This window comes from Marmota monax, unplaced genomic scaffold (assembly GCF_021218885.2).
Source record: "Marmota monax isolate L192 unplaced genomic scaffold, Marmota_monax_Labrador192_F-V1.1 WCK01_AAM20220418_F8-fsc00036, whole genome shotgun sequence".
Classification (NCBI taxonomy): Eukaryota; Metazoa; Chordata; class Mammalia; order Rodentia; family Sciuridae; genus Marmota; species Marmota monax.
The window spans coordinates 4,021,527-4,047,858 of record NW_026694491.1 but is presented as its reverse complement, the minus strand read 5'-3'; the positions used below and the strand labels follow the sequence as shown (position 1 = coordinate 4,047,858).

At 42.8% G+C, this 26,332-nt stretch overlaps 1 protein-coding gene across 1 annotated transcript in view; it reads left to right on the top strand.

Moving 5' to 3' along the window:
- The window catches only part of Elk3 (ETS transcription factor ELK3), a 64,379-nt gene extending 39,266 nt beyond the window's left edge, over positions 1-25,113 (top strand). The window contains exons 3-5 of the mRNA XM_046419282.2: positions 6,736-7,530; positions 17,424-17,546; positions 22,502-25,113. Of these exons, the coding sequence (XP_046275238.1) occupies positions 6,736-7,530; positions 17,424-17,546; positions 22,502-22,600 (1,017 nt within the window). The 3' untranslated portion in view covers positions 22,601-25,113. The remainder of the gene's footprint in view (positions 1-6,735; positions 7,531-17,423; positions 17,547-22,501) is intronic.
- The last annotated feature ends 1,219 nt before the right edge of the window (positions 25,114-26,332 follow it).

Here is a 26,332-nt window from a genome sequence, read left to right as displayed (position 1 = left end):
CTCCACCAGGAGCTCTAGCAAAATCCCCGGCCACAGCTGATACCATGAAGCCAGGCTCCTCCTCCCTGCCAGGGAGCATGTTTCCTGCTCTCAGAGGCAGTGGACAACAGTGTGATCAGCTGGCTGACTGGTTAGTGTCTGTGCCACCTTCCAGGGCCTGATGTTACATCTGTGCTGTAGGATGCGATTGGCATCTATGTGGCTCACCTGGATTCAGGGGTTGCTCCCTGTGGGCTACCCTCCCCCTGCCCATCCTGGAATTCATTGGGTTGTCTGAGGTTTCCTTCCTGGTGAATATCAAGCGCTGGCCATGTTAGGCATGATGTCCTGTAAGCCTTGCGTCTATTTCTTGTCTGAACCCAATAAATAAAGCATCATGTTTCCCCAGCTTGGTTGAGGGATGTGAACCACAAGTAATTCTGCCTGCTGTGCCATGGATCATGTTACCCAGAACTGTGGATAAAGCAAGTGGAATATTCACAGCCTTCTAAGAGGGTTCATATGGACTATTAAATTGTCATCAGGGCTGACAGAGGTGTTTTTGTTTTTGCTTAAATGGAAGAGTCAAAATAATGACAGTAACAGTAATAGCCAAACATACGTTATGAACTTATGATTCATGAATGTATTGGGCATTCTGATACAGCTTTAGGTAGATAGATTTGTTCCCATTTTATAGATAAGGAAACTGAGGCCCATGGCTAGTATGAGACAGGAGTAGTGTTTGAACTAAATCCTAGCAGCGGCCCTTGTGATGTGGTTGGTGGGTGTTTATTGGAAAGATCTCTTTCACTGTCGCGGTTACCCAGGTCTGCTATCAGTGTGGAGTAAAAGGTCCAGGCTGCATTAGGAAGGGTTCTCTAAGTAATTTTTCCTATTTGCAGAGTGAGCTTCTGGCTTTTTTCACTTTTGAGAGCAAGGTGGCAAACCTGCAAAGCCAGAGGGCAGGAGGTCTGCAGAGCTGGGAGCTCTCTGAACCAGCATAGCAGTCAGAGCATATCAGGGAAAACCCATCGCTGTCTGAATCTCCCTGGGGAAGAAATGGGAGCCTCGGTAACAAGTCAGAGCACCAGACAGACAGATGCATGACCTTAGATCAGAATCAGGGTGCCACACCAGCACAGATGGACAGGCACATCCAGCAGGTATTTGCTGAGTTGGTGGATGGATGAAATTACAGTTTATCAAGCTCTCAAGGGAGGTATGAGGTTGTAGGTGTGCATATGGCCTCAGTGCCCGGGAGTGTTCAGCTTTAAAATGCCAGTAAAAAAGCATATGGAGGTGGGACACATACTCACAAAACTTTGAGTGAGCCTTAGAAAGTTGTGTCTTTGGGGGTTTGAAGTCTCTGACTTCGAACTTCTTTCAGCTCTCCCTACAGATAGTTAAAGAGCCCTGTATCTAATAAACATTTTAGTTAACCTATTTTAATATTAGCCTAACAACATTATAACTAAGGAGGTAAGTTCAATTCTAAAAGCGTCTCTTCATTACTGACTTCTGAATATAATTGTTTTTTCTTAATTATAAAACTTAATAGAAATATTCCTTATCTATCCACTACAATTGTGGAAAATATTTGAGGAAAAAATTGCATCTATGTACATAAACAGAATTTTATTCCTTGTTATTATTCCCTAAACGATACAGTATAACAACTCTTTATGTGGCATTTACGTTGTATTAGGGATTGTCACTAATCTAGAGATGACTTATAATATATGGAGTGTGTGCATAGGTGACATGCAAATACTATGCCATTTTGTATTACATAAAGTATAATATTAAAACATTTATGTAAATATAATATTAAAATTATTATATAAAATATAATGAAAATATTTTTTAAAGTTCCTTAGGAATTTTGAGCATCTGAACAAGTCCCCCCCATACCTAGGTATGGGATCACTCTATTTGGGATTATTTACATGGCAGAGTATGCTTGTGGGTTTGTGTGCCCATATTTAAGCACACCCATGGACACACCTGTTCCTGCAGGTAAGCCTGTAACCTGTCAGGGCAGCAGGCAGAACACAAATAAACAAAATAGGATCTGCCAACTCTGTCTTGTGCCCAGGTTGGGTGAGATGACAGAGATCCTGTCATGGAAAGTGAGCTGGGGAGGGTTCCCTGGGCTTCCCATGCCCCCCCCCCCCTTTGCACTGCCTGCAGCCTGGGCTCCTGCTTTGCCTGATGACACTGTGGCTGCGGTGATGGTGTCAGTCACTCCTGTCTGCTCTTATTTCCCTCGGGGTCTGTTGTAGGAGGCTGTTGCTTTGCCTTTCTCTGAGTTGACCCTGCCCTGGCTGCCTTTGGCTGACCCGCAGTGCAGGGTGAGGGAATGGGGGGGTGGGGAGTGGGGGGATGGGGGATGGGGGTGGCCCTGGTAGCCAGTACACACTTCATGGGAGATTACGGGAGAGAGGCTGGTCCCATGCACATAAAGGAGGCAGATGTGCGGCCCTCTCTCTCAGACCATGCTGAGAATCCCTTGGCCCAGCTGGACACACACCAGATTTGTCAGGTTGCTAGGCAACTAGAAGCAACAAACACTTGTGAGGCTGGGATCGAAGGGGTGAAAAGCAGACTTTTTCTAAATGTCTTCATCACTTAACAGAATACGAACCCTACCCAGGCGCAGTGGTGTCCTGGGCTAACTTGCATCACCCTCCGTCATGGCCAAACTCTCAGGAGTCAGAATGCCTGGGTGCCCTCTGTCTTCCTCACGTGCTTGCTTGTAACCACGCATAATTTACACTTCTGGAGCCTTGGTGTGTTCATCCTTCAAATGGGCATAATGAGGTTCCAGTCTCCCGGAGGATTAAATGAGATGATGGGCATCAGGTTTTTCAAGCAGACCCTGGCAGATAATCTGTGTTTAGCAAGTGCTAGCTGTTATTATTGCTTATGCTGTGAGCTTTATCAGCAGACAGTCTTGGAAAGAAATTTTCCTTTGGAGACCTCAGAGGCCTTCAAACATACATGTCCCACCCTCCCTACATCCCAGGGTCTACTCAGGAAGATAAGTAAAAAGAACCTATCAGCCGGGTGTGGTGGTGCATGCCTGTAATCCCAGCAGCTCAGGAGGCTGAGGCAGGAGGATCTCAAGTTCAAAGCCAGCCTCAGCAACAGTGAGGTGCTAAGCAATTCAGTGAGACCCTGTCTCTAAATAAAATACAAAATGGGGCTGGGGGTGAGGCTCAGTGGTGGAGTGCCCCTGAATTCAATCCCCAGTACTCCCCACCACCCGACCACCCCCTAAAAAACATGGAAGCTATCGTTTTGGCTGCCAGGATGCACCCCCTCCACCCACCTTCTTTCTCATTCTCCAGCCGCAGGCATCCTCACTGATGTGGGAGGACTTCCCTACCAGCTGCTGTCGTGGGAGCAGGCATCCCTGGGGCTGCATTGGGCTCCCAGCCATGCTGGGCTGCACACCCCTGACCTGTGTGGTCTGTCTGACCCTTCTGTCGTCCTGCCCTGGTCCACTCTCAGCCATCAGCCCCTGCAAAGGTTTTGGGAGCCAGATCGAATCCACCTCTTCCTTTGGTGTCCAGGAAGCAAGACCCAACCTGGTTGTTTCCAAAGGCCACACTTCCTCCTTTTGGCCAGTTTATTACATCGGCTCCATGCCCATCGCCACATGAACTTGCTCTTGAAACCTGCCCAGGTGACCTGCCCTCACCGCAGAGCAGCAGCTACTGATATAGCCCCTTCCCCATGTCTCCTTTCCTTATCTGCAGAGTCGGGGTGAGCAGGTGGCAGCAGTCACCATCTAGCTGGAGAAGGTGCCGACTGTCTTCCATTTAAACATGCAAAATTCTTTTGTGTGTGTGTGTTTTTTAAAACAACTTTATTGAGATATAATTCACATGCCATAAAATTCACTCATGTAAAGTATACAGTTCAGTGGCTTTGACTCTATCCAGAATTGCACATCCATTACCAAAATCAGTTTTAGAACATCTTCATCCTCCCAAACAGGAACCCCCCTTTAAGCCACAATCCTCCATTGCTTCATTCCCCTGGGTCCTAGGTAACCATGATCTACTTTGTGACTGTGTGGATTTTGCTATTCTGGGCATTTAATTTAAACAGAATTTTAATATGGGCCTTTATAATTACTTAGTATAATGAATTCTCATTCCTGTAGCATGCATTGATATATTTTTTTTTTGGTTGGATAATATTCCATTGTCAGATATACCACATTTATTTATCCATTAGTCAGTCGAAAGTCACATGGGATGTTTGCCAGGTCCTTTTTACTTGGATTTCTAACTTTTTTGGGTCCATACTGGGGATTGAACCTAGGGTTGCTTTACCACTGAGCTACATCCCCAGCCCTTTTATTTTTTTATTTTGAGATAGGGTCTCACTAAGTTGTCAAGATTCTTGCTGAGTTGCTGAGGCTGGTCTCAAACTTGCAATCCTTCTGACCCAGCCTCTGTCACTGGGATGACAGGTGTGCACCACCACGCTCACCTGCTGCCTACCATTTTTTTGACAAGGAGAGACTTTTTAAAATCAATCTTATCGCAGCCCTTAATTATCTCTTGGTTTGCTCGTGAATATAATCCTTCCTCAGACCTTATGTTCTGAGCCCGTAAGAAAACGAAAGTGGGTTTTTTTTTTTTTGAACATTATATTTGCCAAAAGAAAAAACTTAGAACGTATGGTTTCTCTTTTGCTTTCTTCTGTATAATTATTTAGGCTCAAAAACCTCAATTTAGATGAGGGTTCAAACTGGCTGAGGAAAAAATAGAGTGTTTCCCTAGAGAGGAAAATATTATGAGTAAACCAAAAAAATACCCCAGAATTCTTTCAGAGGAAGCACTCCAGGCCCGCACGCTTACTTTATAATAGGAACCAATACTGGGTCAGGTGGGGTCTGTGACGCCCTTAATCTCTTCCCGCTGGGAACTGGTGTCCCCTGGCATATTCTCTCCCCAGCTGCTGCTGTCCCCTGCAGAGCTGCCAGCCAGGCCCAGGTGGAACTTTTCAGTTCCCCAGTTCTCTGAAGGTGTGCCAGTGTGAGTGTGGGAATGAGGTCACCTGGAGCGGTGGGATGGCGTGGTGTAGGTAGCAGGGCAGGGCCCAGGAGGCTGGGACCGTGCAGCTTGGAATCCAGTCTAATATGTCCCTTGGCAAGGACAAACCCCCTGAGTGTCGGTGTTGAGCAAGGCCTCCCCAGACTCAAGTGAGTGGGATTTCCTGTCCTGTTATCTCATTGGCATGATAAATGCACCTTTTCCTGTTTCACTTAAGGGAGCAAAAGGCAGATCGGATGCCATATGTAGCAAGAGAACAGGCAAAACCCCAACATGCCTGTATCTAGAACCCAACCATGCTTGCAAAAGAAACAAACTTCATTCAGTCTCATCTCTCCTAGGGGGTTCTTTGATGTTCTCCCTCCACATTTGTATGGAAATGTGAAAAGGCTCGGGCTTCAGAACCAGTAGATCTTGGTGGTTTGGGGCAGATGACTCCCTATCTCCAAGCTTGTGATGACTTGGAGGTGGAAGCATGATACCTCTTGCTTTCCAAGAAGGTGGGCCTGGGGACCCTGAGGGGTGGCCTACGCACAGGATGACCAGAGCAGCAAGGCACTCAGTAGGAGCTGTTTTTACAGCTCTTTTTCTCCAGATGATTTTATTTTTCCTGAAACTAGTACTCAAGTTGCAGGAGGAACAGTTTCCAAAGAAACATTCAGCGTCCTTTCCCCATAGAATAATGCTAGCTCTTGGTGCTAGAGGGGTGCCATCTTTGTCTCCCCTGAGCATTGGGATCCCAGTAGTCAAACACAGAGTGGGGTACACAGCAAGCCTTTGGTAGATAAATGTGAAATCTGGAAGGTTCTGCAGGGAATTTATCTATCAATTTTGTAAGTCTCCAACACAGTACAGCCTTTACTAGCTCTCAACTTTTGCAGCAATTATTGTTTTTTTGTTTACATTTTAATGTTTGAGGGTTCATACACTGAAGAGCCTGAAGCAGATACAAGGAACTTAGAACACTATATGAATGTCACAGATGTCTAAGTAGGTGATTGGTTTTTCCTCCAGTGGCAACAATGGCTCTGTGACTTGAGAAAGCATGGCAGCATTTGGTGATGTCTTTCCTTACTGCTTTGCAGTTTGCAGGGTGCTTCCCCATTACTGTCTCACCCTCTTCTCTTGACTTCTGGTAAGACAGTACCACATCGTGGTTCTGCAAAGGCTGCCTTACCACCATCTGCTGGGTGGCTGTGCAGTTATTTAAGTGGGTTAAGCTTATCTCCTGTTTTTTCATTCATTTATTTTTCTCAGTGCTGGGATGGCACCCAGGGCCTCACATATGCTAGTCAAGCATTCTACCACTGAGGCACATCCCCGGCCCTCCTAACTTTTAAAATGGGAATACTAATGTCTTCCTCCTAGGATTGCTTTTCATACTGCATGAGATCAGGTATGAACAATCCCAGCCACATAGTAATTACCTACTAAATAGCAACAGTTACTGTATCATTGGGAATAATCATCCTCACTTTCCAGACCAGGAGACAACAAATGGCAGTTTGCTGAGGTTGGCAGTCCTTTGGCCTCTGACTTCTCCTTCCTCCCCCTCCTCTTTAGCCAGCATGTGCTCATCAGGGATATTTGGGGCATCTTCTGGAAACATTGGCCATGACAGTGTGCCCCTTATGTGGTGTCTCGGGTGCACTCACGTTTTCAATGTCTACTCTTGTATTTGCAGAATATCATCAAGAAGGTGATTGGGCAGAAGTTTGTGTACAAGTTCGTCTCTTTCCCAGAGATCCTCAAAATGGATCCTCACGCGGTGGAGATCAGCAGGGAGAGCCTTTTGTTGCAGGACAGTGACTGCAAGGTGCCTCCCGAGGGCCGCGAGGCCCACAAACACGGCTTGTCCGCCCTCAAAAGCACGAGCCGCAATGAATACATCCACTCAGGCCTGTACTCGTCCTTTACCATTAATTCCCTGCAGAATCCTCCGGAGGCCTTCAAGGCCATCAAGACAGAGAAGCTGGAGGAGCCACCTGAGGACAGTCCCCCTGTGGAAGAAGTCAGGACTGTGATCAGGTTTGTGACCAATAAAACCGAGAAGCACATCACCAGGCCGGTGGTGTCCCTGCCTTCCACACCTGAGGCTGCTGCAGCGTCCGCCTTCCTGGCCTCCTCCGTTTCAGCCAAGATCTCCTCTTTAATGTTGCCAAATGCCGCCAGCATCTCCTCGGCCTCACCCTCCTCTTCTCGGTCCCCATCCCTGTCCCCCAACTCACCGCTCCCTTCTGAACACAGAAGCCTCTTCCTGGAGGCTGCCTGCCATGACTCGGATTCCCTGGAGCCCTTGAACCTGTCGTCAGGCTCCAAGACCAAGTCTCCATCTCTTCCCCCAAAGGGCAAAAAGCCCAAAGGCTTGGAAATCTCTGCGCCCCCGCTCGTGCTCTCCGGCACCGACCTTGGCTCCATTGCTCTCAACAGCCCAGCCCTGCCCTCGGGATCCCTCACCCCAGCCTTCTTCACTGCACAGGTAAGAGCGCTTCCTGTGGTCCTGACCACACCCAGACTCACTGCTTGGCAAATGGAAGAAGAGCAGGCAAAGCCACTTCCTTCCACCCTTCAGAAGATTCTCCAGAAATGGTGTAAATGGGAAGGGAAGGTACTTTTCCATCCTCAGACTGAGGTTCACCTACAAGAGAAGGTTTGGTATGTTGACAACAGAGGGATGCTTGATTGGGTTCTTGCTTTTAGTGGTCTTAAAGTGGCCAGTAGGTGGAACAAGCACACTGGCCGTCAAGGTAGATGTAAGGAATGATTTCCCATGGAAAATTGAGGGGACACATTTACACTTCAGGAGCATTTGGGCCTGGGGACACTTAGTAGCCATTTTTCCCTGTTAACAAGAAAGTTCATGTTCATGGATACCATCATCGCATTTGTGAGTGTGAAGCTCTGTGCTCACGTTGGTCTCTAATAAGAAAAACAAGGTCCATCCTGAGCAGGAGGTTGATTCTTGGAAGTGTTGGAAAGAGGAGTGCACAGCGGGGTGCAGACGTCCTTCCTGGTTGCAGTTAACCTGGGAGAAGGCAGCCTTTTCCTTCAAAGAAAACATCCAGCAGCTGTCTGGTCCAGCTGCTAGCTGCTGACAAACTGTTTCTGCTTCCCCTTGAACATGGACACAGTTTAGTGGATGAGGTTAAGAGTACCAGTTTGGGGGTCACCAATCCTGGATCCCCATGGATTCAATTCCTGGCATCCCAGTTTCCTAGGAGTGGGACCTTACATGATTTTTCTCTTAAGTGAAATGGATACTGTGAGGATGAGCTGATGGTGGTGGTGCTTGGTGAGCTAGCTCCCACTACCTAGGGGATGTACTATCCTAGAGCTCTGTGGCTCCCAATGGGAATGGGGATGTGTGGGAGGTGAGCAGGAACTCCTGCTGTGCCCTGTTGTCAACAGGGTTGTCCTTGGTAGCAGCAGCTGCGGGTGTGGAGCTCTTCCCTGCATGCGTCCCTAGCAGCCATGGTGTAGACCCCACTGCCTAGCTGAGGTGAGTGGACAGTGGTGACTCCTCTTGTCCAGCATCCCCCAGCTAGTAGGTAGGAGAGAATGTGTGCCCTGAGGTAAAATGTTCTCTCCTGTCCCACCTGGAGAAAGCCAAATGTTGTCCCTTGTTGTAGCAATCTATGGGAGTCTGCAGGGCAGCTTGAAAGCCCCGCCTGGCTTCCCACAGCTTTCCTCCTAACTCAAGCTTATAAGAGCTGGAAATACTTGTACTGCCATGACATGAGGGTCCCTGCCTCACTGGTAGACTGGAAGGAGTGCTCCCAAACCCGGCCTTCTCTAACCAAGTGAGACTGCCTGGTGGGAAAGCCTGCTGCCTAAAGGCTCAGAGCAGTGGCTCCCATGGTAGCTCAGGGAAGGGGCTTGGGAAGGAGCCCAGGTGGACCCTCCAACCGACTCTTTCCCTTGCCTTTAAGTTTGCAGCTATGAGGTTGGGAGGGGTCTAAGTCCTGGGCGAGGCCACCGATTTCAGTGTCTTGTTCTCTTAGCCTGAGCCATCATGCCAGCCCTGTCTGAGGAAGTCAGCTGAGCCCACCCTGGGGTTTTGGACTTGCATGCTGTGAACTTGGAGGTGGCTCCCCTCAGTGGGGATGAGGGTGGTATAGCTGGACTAGGGAGAGGAGGGAGAGAGGGATCTCAAGGGTGCATGCACATTAATGGAAACAATGCAGTTTCAAGGGTCAGTAGTCACTGGCATGGCCCAAAGCATGGAGGAGAGAGTGTGAAAGACAGGCTGCCGTGGAGGACCCGTGCAGTGGCAGCTGGGAGCAAACACTCCTCAGGCACGAACTGTGAGGGTGGGGCCGCAAACCTTGAGTTAGTGCCAGGAAGTTCAGAAATGGGATCAGGGCTTCCTGAAGGATGGAAGCAAAGGGTGGGAGAGTGGAAGCTGGGCCCAGGCTGAGGGCAGGCCTCCAGATCCCAGGGAAGGTGAGGTAGTGTTGGAAACCAGATAGAACTAAAGGAGTCACCTGCTGCTTGCGGGGAAGGAGGGTAGTAGTGGAGCCTCTGGACCCAAATCCCTCTTTGAAATTCACTGAGGCACTGCACCTGGCATGGCTGTGGGTGGCCAAGGGAGAGAGGCAGAGACGGGGCAGGACCCAGTCATGTGGCATCCAAAGCTGAAATCTGAGCCTGCTCCCCCTGTGATTACCTGAGATCCAACAGGATATTCACGAGGTTTTACTTTGACTTGATGAGCTTGGGCCCTTTATAATTAGGGCAGGCTTGAAGTCAATGTAAGTCCTGGGTCCTAAGAGAAGCCCTCCCCGACACACTGCTCACTGGGGTACCCCAGAAACTCACCCTGCTGCCTTTAGCTCACCCTTCAGAACCAGTAGGGCAGAGCTTGGCATCCTGCATCTCACTGGGCCTCGGCCTGAGGTCTGTTCTCCCATGGCTTCCTTGCAACCTTAGCACTTTCTATCCATCACAGACACTGGCTCCTTTCCTCTGGGGTATGCTGGGTGTAGTCTGTGAGCACGTGGCATTTGGTAACCTGTGGGAACCTCCTATAAACTTTTCCCAAGAGTTAGTTTTAGAAGAAAGGTGTATTGTCATAACCTGGTACCCTACAAATGTAATAACTTGATACCCTACAAGGTTGGTCATTTCTAGCTACGAACATGGCAGGAAGAAGGGTGGAGGACCCTGGGCTTGACTGTGGCATGTGGTAACAGTTCTCTCCAGGAAACTTATGGAACCACATGCTCCATGGAGGCCCAAATACAGATGTGAAACTGGGATCCACAACACAGTGTGCGTAAAAAAAAATCAGCCTCATTCTGTTGCTCCCCCAACCACTGCTTGCATCAGAAATATCTGGCGCATCTGCTGGGAGCTGTACAGAGTGCAGTCGAGATGACTCTTGGATTTGAGTTTGTAAAGAAGATTCTTAATGTAGATAGGACTGTCAGCCAAAGCCCCTCAAACATGGGACTAACCAGAGACTGGAAAACTTAAAAGCCAACTAGGTACCAAGGAGTGATGACCTTAGAGCTCAGCTGCCAAGGTCACAGTTGAGAATTGCTGAAAAGCAAGGCTGATGTGTCTGTTGGCACAGGCTACTGAAACTGAGATGGGGGACGAGCCAGGACGTGAAGCCTTCCTGGTCCCTGGCCAGGCACCATGGTAGCCGGAGAGGTGCCAGCTGGAACTTGTGATTCTGTCTTTTGTATCATCTCTCCCTCTTCCTACTGTCTGCTTTCTGTGCAGTTTCTCCCACATCATATCTTAACAAGGTGAAGTTAACTTAGAACCTGAGGCTGGCACATTTCATTTCCCCTCATGTATGCCAAGACCTGTGTTAACATCACTTGTGCTGTGTAAGATGCTGAACTCAGATATGTGCGGGCACTGGGCATGCATTCACCATTAAGGTCTGAATATGCATGCCCCAGGATGTTTTATAAGCAGTGGCCCAGGATTAGCAATGATGGAGTGGAGACAGCCTAGTGAGGTCCAAAATGCTAAAACTCCCTTCCTTGGTTACTGGCTGGTGAAACAGCTGTGAGCCAAAATCAGAAAGTGAGAATTTGGAGCAGCATAGATGTGGGTGGTGAGCAGCAGTCAGAGAAAAGGGCAGCCTGTCCCTGGGTAGGGACCTCCCTTCCCTAGCCTATGGATCTAGGTGTGGCTTCTCATTTTACTATCTATTTTGCCATTGCTATTAAAAGGAAAAAGTTTGTTTTTCCCCTCCCCAGGGGAGCCTGAGCTCTCTCCATTGGTCATTCCTATGGGCCGAGGATGTTCTTGCAGGAAGAAGCTCTGTGCAGTGGGGGGTGTCACTCCAGGAGGTGGTTCTTGGTTTTCTCCGGTTCTGAGTTGCTCAGATAGATCATGGCAACCTTTTTTTTTTTTTCTTAATATTTATTTTTTAGTTGTAGTTGGACACAATACCTTTATTTTATTTATTTTTATGTGGTGATGAGGATAAAACCCAGGGCCTCACATGTGCTAGGCCAGCACTCTACCACTGAGCCACAACCCCAGCCCCTCATGGCAACCTTTTATTGAGTTGGTTTTTTTCTTTTTTAATCCCAAGGTGGCAGTCATGGACTCTCTTGGCATCTAAATTTAATAAGATTGGAGATGTTGGTACAATCTGCTCAACAGACATCTTGATTCTTTTTTTTTTTTTTTTTTTTTTTAACCTTGGGCTCTGCCTCTTCTCCCCTCTCCTTGCCTTTTCTGTTCATCCTTCATAGTTCTACTGCCTTGTCCCCAGTTTTTCTCCTAACACTTTCTATGTCTACTCTACACCCATGTGAGATTCTCCATTTTATCCCCTTTTCTTTAAGATTAGTGCTACACAAACTTTTGTGGGAAGTTTGGATAAAGTTCTTAAAACCATGTCTTAATTTGAATCAAGACTACTGTAGGGGTTTCTAGAGATTCATAGTCACCTTTGAGATTTTGTTTTTTAATCCCAAGGTGGCAGTCATGGATTCATCTCGGCATCTGTGTTAAGTATAAGATTAGAGATGTTTGTACAGCTGCTCAGTAGACTTTTTTTTTCCTTCAGTTTTCCTAAAGCCTGTATGACTTACTAGTTTCCTGCAAATACTTGTTTAGCAGCTCATCCATATCTTCTTTAGTTGACCAAGTTAACAGATGCCTACCATTTTTTAAATTTTTTTTTTTTAGTTGCAGATGAACACAATACCTTTATTTTGTTTATTTTCTTATGTGGTGCTGAGGATCAAACCCAGTGTGTCACACATGTTAGGTGACCGCTCTACCACTGAGCCACAACCCCAGCCCCCCAGATGCCTACCATTTTTAATTAATTAATTTTGGAGATAATCACTGAACCTCTAGGCCCTTTAACTACCTAAAGATTCAGAAGATAGACAGACACAGGCCTATTCTCAGGAGCTTATTGTCCAACAGGTAAAGAATATGGGGCAGTATATAATTTAGGGTGGTGTAAATTTATGGAGGACTCTTAAAACTGAGGAATTCAGACCTGACAGGAAATGAGTTTAAAGGGAAACAAAAATTCCTTATGAGAACTGATTAATAAATAATTACTGAGTGTTCATTTTTTGCAAGACATAGAAAAGACACCAGAAGTACAAGTGTTTTTTATGACCTTAGAACCTATCCATAACAACGAGACACTTACACATAAGATAACATGTGACAAGAATCAGATACACCCATGCAGGGAAGCACCTCAGCTGAATTCAATAAGTATGAACTGAGCACCTATCATGTATAAGCTGCTGTGCTTATAGCTGGGTATAAAAACATGGATAAATAGTCCCTGGTAGGTGCCCATAACTTAGCTCAAGTAACTTAATATAGCATCTCATATGCAATACAGAAAGATACTGAGGCATTCAAGGAACACTAAGAAGGTGGCATTAACTTTGCTGGAGGAAGGGAGGAAGGACTTCATGGAGGGGGTGCAATTGCACGTGGGCTGGGTGTTGAAGAATCAAGAGGAATTTTTCTGGCAGTTGGGGTGAGGAGAGCATTATGGGCAAGGAACAGCTAGAGGCAAGACACACTGGGGAGGTGCAGTGGCTCGGTAAGACCGGAGGATAAATCAGAAGGGAAGGGGAGTGCAGGAGATAAGTCAGTAGCCAATATTGAAGGGACATGAGTCTACCGTTTTAGAAATCACCCTGATGGTATGGATTGGGAGGAGGAGGCTGGATCCAATCAGGTTGCTATCACAATATTCAGGTAAAAGGCTGTCAGGATGAAAGGCTGTGAACAGTAGGACAAGGTCAGAGGAGGTGGATCTGAGAGACTCAAGGAATGCCATCAACCGGACATGGGGACCAACTTGGGGGTGGGAGCAAGCCGGAAGTTGAGTATGAAGAGGGTGAGGGCCAGTGTAAGCTTATGCATAAAGAGCTAAGAGTTCAGTTGGGACCATATTGAGTTTGAGGAGGCCGCAGGACATTTGGGTAGAAATATCCAGCTGCAGCTGGAGTGAAGGAGAGTTTGGGGCTGAAGAGAAGGTAGGGAGTCATCGACATGTGAGGGAAGGTCAAATCATGGATATGGATACTGTCACTCTTGGAGAGGGTCTACAGTCCAGGGAACTAGGGGCTGGGTGGTCAGGGAAGTTGTGGGATGACTGTTGGGTTAGAATTCTGTGGCTCTCTGAGTGTGTTAGAGGAGCTCAGGATACATCAAGCAAAGCGATGCTCACCTAGGGAAGTTAGGAAGTACCCAAACCAGGTTAAGGGGGAACCTAAGGAACTGAAGCTAAGGAGGCTCTTTTTTTTTTTCCTCCCTGAAACTGTGACTTTTGGAGGAATATGCTGTTTTAAGGTAACAGTTTGGTGGCAGTGTGTAGAACCAATGGGGAAGTGGGACGTGAGGCAGGTGGACTGGGTTAGGTAGCTGTGGTAGGATGCCTTCTGTAAAGTGCCAGGGGCCTGAATGCAGAAGGAATGGAATGAGGGGCTCCCCAGAAGTGTGAATTCTAGAAGGCTCCAGAGGCCACAGTATTATGCATCTTGGCAACAGGGACCTGGGGTGGTGGGCAGAGCCATGAGTATAGCAACCTTGTTGCTGGCTCCTGAAACATACTTGCCCTCTCAGCCAGTGTTCATGGAGGGGATAAATGGTATGACTGACAGAAAATGATGAGTTTTAAGAAGCACTGGATGTGGAAAGAAGATGAGTTCATGTTTGAACAAGGGCATTGCAAATGGAGGTGACAGTGATGAGTGAGGGCACAGGATGGGACACACCCAGAGTTGCAGATGGCTTCAGCCTATCAAATATTGAGGGTCTGAGTACTACAGGAGGAATAACAATGAGCAAATACCTTTTAAGGACTACAGAAAGTGGTAGCAGAAAGATATGCAAGTTACCATGAGGCAGAACATGCTAAATGTTAAGGGAAAAAATTGGTTACACAGTGTTCTAAAGATACAATGAGAGAGAAAGCCCATCTGGTTGAGGGAAGATGAGGAAAGTCTCCTTTGAGGAAGTGGCATTTTGATGGGCAAAGGGAGGGAGGAGTAGAAAAGGGCACTGGAGGGCATGACTCAGGCAAAGGGCTGTGGGCAAGTCTGGACAAGGCCAACTCACCTTGTTTTGGAGAATATGTGGGCTTTTTAGTTGACTCAGTATTAACTAGAAGAACTGAGTGGAGAAGATGAATAATGAGATCTGGTGGCAGGGTCCTTCCCCTTGTAAATGAATGCCCAGTCGCTTCCTTCCCTGGCAGCCTCCAGGATCAGGAGCTCCCTGTGGCCACTTGTTAAAATAAAGGCATTCCAGGCAGAGGAAGAGAAAGCATGGGTTTTGCCTGTGGCTACTTTCTTTACCACCTTCCCTAGGTCAGCCTTGCCTGCCTGGCTTCACAAACAGAGAGAGAGAGATTATAAAAGCTCACACTGTTCCAGAGATAACTCGGAACAGGATTTATAGGACCTTTCCTTTAAAAAATAACCAAACCAACAGCTCTCTAAGGCCACACGGTCTTTAGGGAGAACAGGGATGTGTGGGAGAGGAGTGGGTGATGTCATTTCACCATGTTTATTTGCATACATTATAGAAGGCATTTCAAACATATTAAACAAGGCAGGAGATTCTGATGTATGTATCCCTTGGAAACCAATGTCCAAACACTTTACATCCAGACAGTTATGGGTGCCAATTTTAGGTTATGGAAATCTAAATTCAAAATCTTTTTTAAAAAATATTTTTAGTTGTTGATGGACACAAAACCTTCATTTTATTTATTTTTATGTGGTGCTGAGGATTGAATCCAGTGCCTCACACAGCCTAGGCAAGTGCTCTACCAACTAACCACAACCCCGGCCCTCTAAATTCTAAATCTTAAGTATCACCTAGAGGATTGAAAACAATAGGTGTGTATTTCTGGTCTTGTTTGAGAGAAAGGTAGCTGTTCTGTGGTTTTAAAAACTTGTCTTTGTTTTTTGTTTTGGTACCAGGCATTGAACCCAGGAGCACTTTACCACTGAGCTTCATCCCTTACTCATTATTATTATTATTGAGACAGAGTCTCACTATTGTTTAGGGCCCTGCTAAATTTCAGAGGCTGGCTTTGAACTTGCAGTCCTCCTACTTTAGCTTCCAGGGTTGCCAAGATTACAGGCATGTGTGACACCGTGCCAGGCTGAAGAATGTCTTTATTTTTAGACTTTGAGAAACCTTCACTGATGAATAAACCAGGAGGCCCCAAACACTCTGGTTATTAAAAGTTAATATAACATGCTGTGGTTAGAACATGGCTCTGAAGTAACATGCAAATACCAGTTCTCTGGTCACCTGAGCCTGGGGATTTGAGCTGAAAGCACGGCTGACTCAGTTTTGTCCATCTGTTTCAGAGCATTGAGTACTTCTCAATATACAGTTGAGAATTTCACCCATAAATAGATGACACACATTTAGTAAGGCGGACTTTTAATTACTGATTCGTTTATTTATTCAAACACGTTTACTAAACACTGGGTGTGACTGTAGTCTTTAAAACTTATTTAACATTCCTGGGTGCCAGGAACATACTAAGGGCTTGTATGGATTATCCTATTTAATCTTCCCAGCAACCCTGTAATATAGCTAATTTTTATTCTCCCCATTTTACAGATATGGAAATTGAGGCACAGAGGTTAGGTAGCTTGCCTGAGGTTTCCTAGCTGGTAAGTATGGTTCTGAGATTGGAACCCAGGCAGAGCTCATGCTGAGCTGTTAATTCTCAACAGTTAGGCCAGATGGTCCTGGCATACTTGCAAAATTGCCTTGACTAAAACAAATGAAGAGCTTATTCAAAACATGTATTTATCCTAGTAACCTCATAGGTCATTGAATATGTAGGAAATGCCAGAGTCAAATAATTTGGTATAAACTTGTTTACCTTTCAGCACTTCATGGTTTGAAGACCTTTAGATATTTGTCTCTATTCCACTGAACAGAGCAGACCTTTCAATTCAGGTTTAAGCTCTTGATAATTAATGAAGCTGCTGAGGCCAATTCTAGGGAAAAATAACACGTTAGCATCCAGCATGATGCAGTCTGAAATGCTGGCGCCTTTGCTATGGTTCTCACACAAAGCACCGTATTGACACCACAGATCCACAGAGGGACTTCTAGTCACCAGAGGTGCAAAACCACCCTGGGTTGGGGAGTTTGCCTCTGCTGAGAATAAAAGCCCTGCAGATTCACCAGCCAGGGAAGGCTGTTTCTTGTCCTCTTTCTGGCTTGTGGGCCAGGACTCCTGCTGCCTGTGTGAAAGCAAATGCCAGCATGGCACTCTTTAGGAGTTTTGGGTCTGCATCCAACCTGACAAGAATTGCCCCCATACACCCCTCACCATTGCCAGGGTAATGAATTCTCACCAATCCCACTTCCAGAGTAAAATCTGGAACACCCAGCTGAGAGCTTGTTAAGAAGCTGCAGTAGGGTATTTTAACAGCAGAATCTATTAAAGGGCTGGTCAATAATGCAAGGTGTGAAGAAATAATTTTAAAATGTGTATGTGTGCCCTCGTGTGTTTGTGACCTAAGTAGAGTTTCCATTGTAAATAAAAAAATCAAGCCCCTTCCTGGGGTCCTATTTTGCCTGTATACTAAATTTTCTTTAATTTAGGAGAGGAGCAAGTTGAAAAGACCTTTTGGACAAAAGTTGCTACAAACTTGAGTTTTCCACCAGAATGTCAATACCTCTTTTCCTCTATAAATTGCTAATAAAATTAGCATTGAAGAAAATTTAAACCGCCTTGCAGAAATAAACTTGCCTAGCTTTCTCAAGATGGCGAGGTTTGCTTCTTGGCCATGGGAGTGAACCTAACCACTGTGCTGCTCTGTTGATCACAGCTAGAGTCAGGTGAACCTCTACCAAGAACTGACTATTTGTTTTATTTCCCAGACACCAAATGGATTGCTTCTGACCCCGAGTCCACTGCTCTCCAGCATACATTTCTGGAGCAGCCTTAGTCCAGTCGCTCCACTGAGTCCTGCCAGGCTGCAAGGGCCAAACACGCTGTTCCAGGTGAGCATTTGGAACTGAACTTTTAAACAGAACTTCTAAGGGATATCCTTTCTCTCAGTCCTGCAGAGGCTTAAGATGGTGGTTTCTGCCTAACATTTGGTTAATATGTTCAGTTGTAAGGGTGTTCATAGGGACAGGGCTACATACTCTTTAAGAGGCAGACATTTTTATTGAAGCAGAAATGGTGTATGTAGGTCAGCTGTCCATAAATGCAACAGTTAGTTCTTTAAGGGTTTTGCAAATTTTAATTTTGACTATGAAAACTGTAAATTTTTTAGGAAAGTATAAAATTTAAAAAAAAATTAATAAAAGACCTCAAAGTGATAATCCAGTTACTCAATGTACTGATTTACTTGAAATAAACTGAAAACTAAAAATAGCAGTTTCTCCTTACTGGGGTAGAAAAGTTACCTGAATACTTCTGAATCATAATCAAGCTCTTCTTATTCTGTTATTAAAAAAAAAAAAAGTATCCAGGGCATTGGGTTAAAAAAACAATGAAGACTTAGTTGCTTTATCTTGTAGAACTCTCTGGATTCAGAAAACATATTTATTATTCACTTACATGCTAGAATCTTGCAGTAGTATCACTATCATGTGGATATTAGTGATTTTTTTTCTTTGATATTTACCCACTCAAGTTGTTATTGTTTGTATATGTGTGTATAGGTAGGACAGATCCTAGGAACAGGAATGAAGCAGGGATAAACACAGTGCAAACTCCCTCTACCTAATTCTAGCCTTGTCTCATCCACACAGCATCCTGTGTCCCCAGTGTGGTTCGTGGCAAACTAGTTTGCAGGTCTCTCATTCCCACTGCATTTAGCACTTAGCATTTTGCCTGTTAATCTGGCAAACTTCAGTAGACTGATGCCATCAAGACTGAACTGTATCCTGTTCCCTATGGTGTCTCCCAGCATCTAGCATGTTGCTTGGTTTACAAATGATGTCAGTAATTATCAGTGACTGTCTAAATGAAAAGATGCTAAAAAACTCATAAAGAAATGTCAACAAAAGATAAGTGTTAAAATGATCAAGTCTCTATATCTTTTGAGTTGGTCATTTTGCTTGTCAAAATTAATATATGCCAAGTACCTTCTCTGTGTCAGAAGCATAATGTACAAGATGAGATTTAGGGTCTCACTGGAAGAATGGTGAGCTAAAGAGAGCTACCACGCCCACTCAGACCTTTTTATTTTGAGACAGGGTCTTATTAAGTTGCTGAGGCTGGCCTCGAACTTGTGATCCTCTTGCCTCAGCCCTGAGTTACTGGGATTACAACCAAGTCCCACTGCATCTGGCTTAGTTAATGCATTTAAAGGCTACTTGCCTATGAGTTTCGATTTTAATTTCACCAAATAGACCAGTTTTTTTCTCTTGGTGCCATTCAAAAGGCAGCCCTGAAAAAACACATTCCAGTTTGAATGGGATGGGTTATATGGCCTTGGGCCCTCTGTTTTTGGTTGGATCCATGAAACTAAGGGAAAACAATTTTGTACTTTTAAAAATATTATTCTTCAAATGAAAAGAGTAGTCGAATGTAGCAATTTTTAAAATGGTAAACAAAACATGGTAAGAGGAAGATTTTCTGAAACTAGATATTACAAATGATAAATTTTCAGCATTCAGATTATGATTAAGTCTCTTTTAAACTAATGAAAATCATCTCTTTTCAAAATAACCAACCTCTTCTCTTTCATGTACGCTATTAACGTATTGGCAAAGGAAAAAAAAAACAGACTTAGCCTACAACAAACTCAAGTGATGCTAGCAGGTTTCCTGTTGTGATTTTTGCAAAGGTAGGCTGGAATCCTGATAGCTGGCAGAGCTGAGGAGTTTCTGCACACGATCATTCTGTACACTCACTGTTCATTCATGTACAATCATTATAGCAGATATTAAATAATTTCAAAGGAGAAGAAAAGACACTAGCCATTCTGGAAGAGGTATGCTTCTAACTTAGAAATACTTCAGTGAAGAGACAAGATGCCAAAGACACTGTGCTAAGTGTTGAATGTCAAGGATGCAGATTTACAAATAAAGTGAAATGTCTTTCAGTTGGATAGTTTGGCATTTTGAACTTACTTTTCTGTTCTACTCCAGCTTTTCAAACAGATTTTTATCAAATTTGAAATGTACCCAGTAGGTATGGATACATGTTGAAACCAAGTGGAGCCAGTTAAAATTTTCATTTGAGACTGTGTGCTGAAATTTTTGTTCAATAAATCTAACCCAGTAAATATTTGCAACGTTCTGCAGCAGGGGCTGAAAGAGCTATACAACGTACGAATAACAGGAAAGTAAACAAAGTGCTTCAGGGACTGAGGGACTGAGTTGTTCTTTGCATCCAGGGACTGGACAGACTCTGAGGAAGAAGTGCTGCCTGAGCTGAGCTGGGAGAAGGGACAGGATTTTGATAAAGAGCAAAGCATAGTTTAGAACTTAATAGATCTCCTGGGTTTGGATATGGAAAGTATTCTCAGGAGGAGACCCGATGATAGATGAGGTGTGAAAAGGAGGTGTGGGCTTCAATAGTTCCACCTTTTGAATCCGTTGTTACACTGTTAGGTATGATATCCATGTGAAGGAAGAATTCAAGAGAAAGTGGAAAGACCAGGAAGATAGGAGAAAATTATTCTCTACTTCAAACACTAGAAAATTATTCTCTACTTCAAATACTAAAGAGACAGTCATCTTTTAGAACAGAAGGGTGGACGTAGGAATCAATTTGGAAGACATTTCAGAGGCAAGATTGAGAAGACCTTGAGTTTGGTTTTAGGAGTAAGTAGGTAGTAAATATGAGGAAGAGGTAAAATGATTAAGTGATAACAAGATTGAAAATCTTTAATAATAACAGCTAACTGTGTGTCAGACATTCTGGGCCACTCTTCATGGCTTCTCATTTAATGCCATCAGTAGTTCTATTTTTAAAGATGAGAAAACTAAGGCAGAGACATTGCTCAGTTTATCCAAGATCACACACTGACAAGTAGCAGAACCCTGGTCCAAATTTAGTTTGTATCCCTAACCACTACTTTCACTAACTTAGAGCACCAGAGAAGAACAGCTTTCTTGGAAAAGCAGCATTGGCTGGGGACATCTAAAATGGAAATGGTCATCAAATCCAAGTATGGCAGACAGAAGTTTGGTATATGCTGCAACTTAAAAAGGACAGTGATCCCTCCTCACCCCCACAACATATATCCTGTTCTCAGTCAGGACCTGGTCTGCCTTTCTATCAAGCACATTTTCCTTTTGGTTCCTTAAAGCTGCCCCAGGTTATCTCAGGCCAGCCATGCTAAACATCCTTCTGACTCTATAGGGTTGACCTGTTCATTCCTATTCTGTAGATTAAATGCTAAAGGACAGGGAATGGAAGGAAATAAAAATCCAGGGACAAATTGGGTCCAGATCTAGAGCACTGGGCTCGAGTTTTGTTGGTGGCTTCTGCCAGACATGTGTCCCTGACATTAGCTACTTTCTGGACCACCAGTAGGATCTCTGCAGTATTCACTGTAACTTGTACTTCTGTAGTAGGAAAGAGCCAATAAAAATGACTAAGAAACACACGGATATAAAACCAGGCTAACTGAGAACTGTGACAACTGAGTGTACAGAAATAAGAGGGGGAGAAATCAGAGCTCTTTTTTAAAATAACAGAGAAGACTAATAAAACTACAGGGGATTCTTTTGAAAATATCAACAGGATGGAAAAAAAACCCCAAACATAAGATTAAAAAAACACTAACAATAAAAATTTAAGACCTGCTCTCCTTCTGGTGTTCACTCCAAGTCAATGACAACAGTGGTTTGGTTAGGAGCGTAAATATGAGTATAAATATATGTATAGCATTTGAAAACACAATTGAAGTGGAAAACATTTTAGAAAAAATTAAAATTCCAAAGTACCAGGAAAGAAACAGAACCGTGAATATACCAATAACCATCAAAGAAACTGAAACAGTAATTAGACATACCCTAACCCCTGCCAAAATAAGAAGTTGGGCAATTTAGTACAGAAAAATTCCAGTCAGGGCTTAAAATTAGGTGGTGCTGCTTATTAGTTGTGACCTTTAGGTAATCAGAACTTTAACTGTTTTCTCATTTGTAAAATGGAGATAACAAAACTTACTTCATAGCCCCTAGGTATCAAATGAAATGACAACCCTTGATAAGCAAGAAGGCACAGACGTAAATAAGTTACCAAAATAGTATGAACATTGCAAAAATATATTTACTTGTTCTACAAATATTTGTTGTTCTTCCAACAGGTGCCAGGCTCTGTAGTTTGACATTCAGTTTTGAAGTTTAATATTTAAACTTACTCTGGACTAAATAGGAATTAAGCTTCAAGGAAGTATAGGAAATCATTTTGACACATATCATCCTAGGCAATAAAATATCTAGGTGCAGACAGTCAAGTATTGGAGGCCTTCTCGTCTGCTTGTTCATTTGGAAGCATAGATGATGCATTTGCTTCAGACCTGACACTTGTCACAACATATACCTTTACCCTGCTATTTATCATCTTAGTTGCTTAGCAGTACAGAAATTAAGTTTGATATTATTTATCAAAGAAAACACTTTTCCAACTCTATACTTCTTCTAAATCTTTCAAGGTAAATATTTTTAAGTTACTGAGAAACATCTTCGTAGTACTCTGAAAAGCACATGACAAATTCCAAAGTGTATTATTAGAAATTACTGATTTTTTACAAAGAGTCTGTTTTATGTACTTTTTTCTAGTAGCCTATCGTTTTCTGGGCCTTATTCTTCTTTGTTCTAGGTAATCTTGCAATTGTCATCTTTAAATTATTCTATAAAATAGATTGGCAACTGCTCCATTACAGGGGTGATGAGAGAAATGAACTACTGTGGTCTGTTTGGGAATATAAGGAACCCAAGTTTTTCCTGGTGATATGTAATAATTATTCAATTTTTTTTGTGCCCTGCAGTTCCCCACACTGCTTAACAGCCACATGCCAGTGCCAATCCCCAGTCTGGACAGAGCTGCTTCTCCAGTACTGCTTTCTTCAAGCTCTCAGAAATCCTGATGATGTCTGGCTACAATTAAGAACTCATTAACTGATCAAATTTGTCCCCATGGGCTAGTTTACCTGTGTCATGAGAAGGACTTCGTGAAACCCTCTGTTAATTTGGTTTGCACTTTTCATATCATGGATAGTCTACATTTATGTTAGCATTTTAAAAAACTTTTTTATATATTCAAGTATATATGGAAATCTGTTTTGCATTAAGTGAATTTTAATGTTTTTGTTTTTATATCCTCTTAGCTCTTAAGTGTTGAGCACTGTTGACAGTGAAGAACTTAATGTTTTCAATATAATTAATAAGGATGTGAACCTTTTTTCTCCTTAATTCTGCATATGCTGAACTGTGCTTATATACACACTATAACCAGCTGTGCCTTCCTTTGCATTTAGTTTTATGTAAATGATTTATATATTTTTTAGTATTAAGAGAAAATGTTTGAAAGACAAAAATTAGTATCAAACAGCTCTTTAGTAGAATTTCATTATTTTTCATAAGTAGGCAAAAATATGAAAGCATATTCGTATCACTTTTTCCTTTTTGCTTTCAGTTGTATGAGAATTGCCTTAGAATCTTTGAATTGAAATTCAGTAAATGTAATGTCCAAGTAACATTTTTATAAAAATAAACTAAGCCATATTTAGACAATAAACATTCATAAAAGAAAATGTTCTAAAGTGCATTTTTTAAACTTTGAAGCCTCTTAGATGTCCATAATGTCTTTTCTCCTCCCTAACAAAAATCTGAAATGGAAAAAGTTACCAGTCCATATCATCTAAACTACTATAGTATTTCTTAGGTTAGCGTGTTCTTATTTCAAAAGATTAGTCCTGGTTCTTCCAAGAGAAAAATCACATCCACACGATATATTTACTCTATCAATAGGAGTTAGGGTTTCTCTAAATACCTGGAACCTAATTAACATTTTGAAAGCAGCTCACTGATGCCAACTTAAACAACAATGAAACAATTCTGTAAAATAAGGACAGATATTCACAATTTTTGATGGATCAAAAAATGTACTATAACACAAATACAGTACTATAGGTATTGAAGGCATTGCTTGTGGAAACTGAGACATAGGATCAACTGCTTTGTATTTTACTTTTTATGGTGAGAATGGAAGAAAACTTGACAAAATTCTTCAGGAATCTCATCACTGTGGAACTAACTGAAGATATAACACAAAAATTCTTTTGTGTAGTATAGTTTAGAACAGTGATAAAAGAAACATTTTCTGTTCTATCAAAAAGAAAAAAATCAGTAGGCGCCATTCCAGAGGCACCACACCTATGCACAAAGCAGGAATGTTCCAAAGTAGATAAGAGAACTAGAAAGTGCCATTTAAAATTAGGTTAACCGTAATCCTTAACTAAAAAGTAACAGAAACCAACTTAAAATGTGACTAAATAGCTGATCCAAACCAGGCATTAAATGGCAGGGATTGTGAAGATTAAACAATGAACTTTATGAAAACACATTCTTGAATTTTTAAAAACTGAAATTATGTTAGAAATTCAGATTTTCAATTGGAATGGAGCTTCTCTATATTATGTGGAGACATATGCTTTTATGGGAAAAACTAAATCACTCCAATGAGCCTCTAACTATAAAGTAATGGTACTGGCTCCAAACTACAAATAAACACTACTGTTACTCCCTCATAGGCTAATTCTTTACTAAAATAAGAGGAGCTGGTTCAGGGAACTGATAATTACTGAAAGAAAAATGTGTGAGCTAAAAGAGCTAAAAGGGTCTTTGAGAATGCTTTCCTCCATGTGTTTCTAGATCAGGACAGGTATGCAGGAGAAGCTGAGAGTTGCCTGGGGCCACCAAACTCATTCAAAGTAGAACAGTGAATTGGTGTTCTAATTTCATTTCCCCAAGGCCTATCTTTAAGTAACTGGTCCAAAACTATGTTAAGTAAAGAAACAGCATTAAAAAATTGTAGAATAAAATAATATATATAAAATGCAAGATTCTTATAGAGAAACTAAAAGAAGTCATTGTGCAATAATTTCAACGAAAAAAAATTAACATACTTTTGAAATTAAATGCTGATTGGAAATATTAAAATGGCCAGAAATCTGATTCCTGGTATTTTTCCTGCTCCAAATACTGTGTTTAACTATACTTTAGATCCATTTACTAGAAATGGAAAGATAATTTTTGATGGATCAGAATCCTCTAATGCAGGGAGAACTATAGATATGAAAGAATAACTCTCAGAGTGCTGCCTCATGCTGTGTGTGTGTGTTTGTAAAATAAATACTTTATCAGAAAACAGTTTCCACAGAACAGCAAATCCCATCCCACCTACCTACCCCCGCATCTTTTTAATGTTTACTTGATCAGTGTTAAACTGCTATGGCTAAAGTTTGTTAGAACTATTACAACCTGAACATTAGTCTCTTTGTACACATCTTTTCTATGATTGCAAATATTCACTTTCATATATGTATCATTTTTACTGTAATATTATTTTTGTTGAATAAATACTTTGTGATAAAAGGTATTCAGAGGTAGTGGGTTGGTTTTCTTTCATTTACTTGCAACAATCCAAACTTCAATTTTTCCATATGGAAGCAAGTTGGTAAATCTATCTTGTTACCTACCCTTAAATATGGCACATCAAAAAATACTTTAAGGGGCTGGGGATGTGGCTCAAGCGGTAGCGCGCTCGCCTGGCATGCGTGCGGCCCAGGTTCGATCCTCAGCACCACATACAAATGAAGATGTTGTGTCCGCCGAAAACCAAAAAATAAATATTAAAATTTTCTCTCTCTCTCTCTCCCTCCCTCACTCTCTCTTAAAAAAAAAAAAAAAAAAGATTTAAAAAAAATACTTTAAACACAGTTACATAAAGAAGTATATATAATTATTGAGGTTGAATTTGGGAGAGTGGAATGGGTTTGAAAAATGGTCCCTTGATCTTTTAAATCTTAAATTCCACTAATTGCTCTGTATTGAGAAGGAAAAAGTGATGAAGGAGGGAGAAAACCTAACCATTGTTCTTCTTTTAGACTACTTTTTTGATAAAGGAGAATGTGAACTGCTAGGTTTGATAAAAGAGGTTATTATTCTACCCAGTCTCACTTCCAGGCTGACCTACCTATGGTTTTCATGGGTGAGTTAAAAAATGTCTCCATCTGTGTCTGATATGGGAAGACTGGTGTGCATGCAGGGAAGGAGAGGCAGGGGAAAATAATAGATTAAGGGAGACCCAGACTGACACGTTTAGTATATCTATTGTGCCAAAAAGGGTCACAAAACTCCTAGCTATACATTTTATAACATATTCTTTAGGTAGAGTAGGAAATCATTCACTTGACAAAGAAATAAACATTTGAAAATAGTTACAGGTACCTTTTCTCAAAAAGGGAACAGATTTGTTTAGCCCTGTTTATATATAAAATAGTTCAACTCAGATTTACAAAATGCCCTTTTATGTTTAAATATCCACAGGCACCTCTCCCCCACACGCACACTCCCTTCCCTAAGGTTAACTGGGACTTTATGGCCCTGCCCACAGGGTTCACACTGAAGAACACACACCATGGTCATCTGGGACCCTCTCCCAGATGAGTCAGGTCCCTAAGACTTACCCTAAGACTTACTTTTATTTCACTAGATGATATAATTTCAGTTAATGTCAGCAACTATTTATAAGCTACTTATGATGTACAAGCATTGTTCTAAGCTTTTTACAGGGCTTACTTAATTCGTCCTCCCAA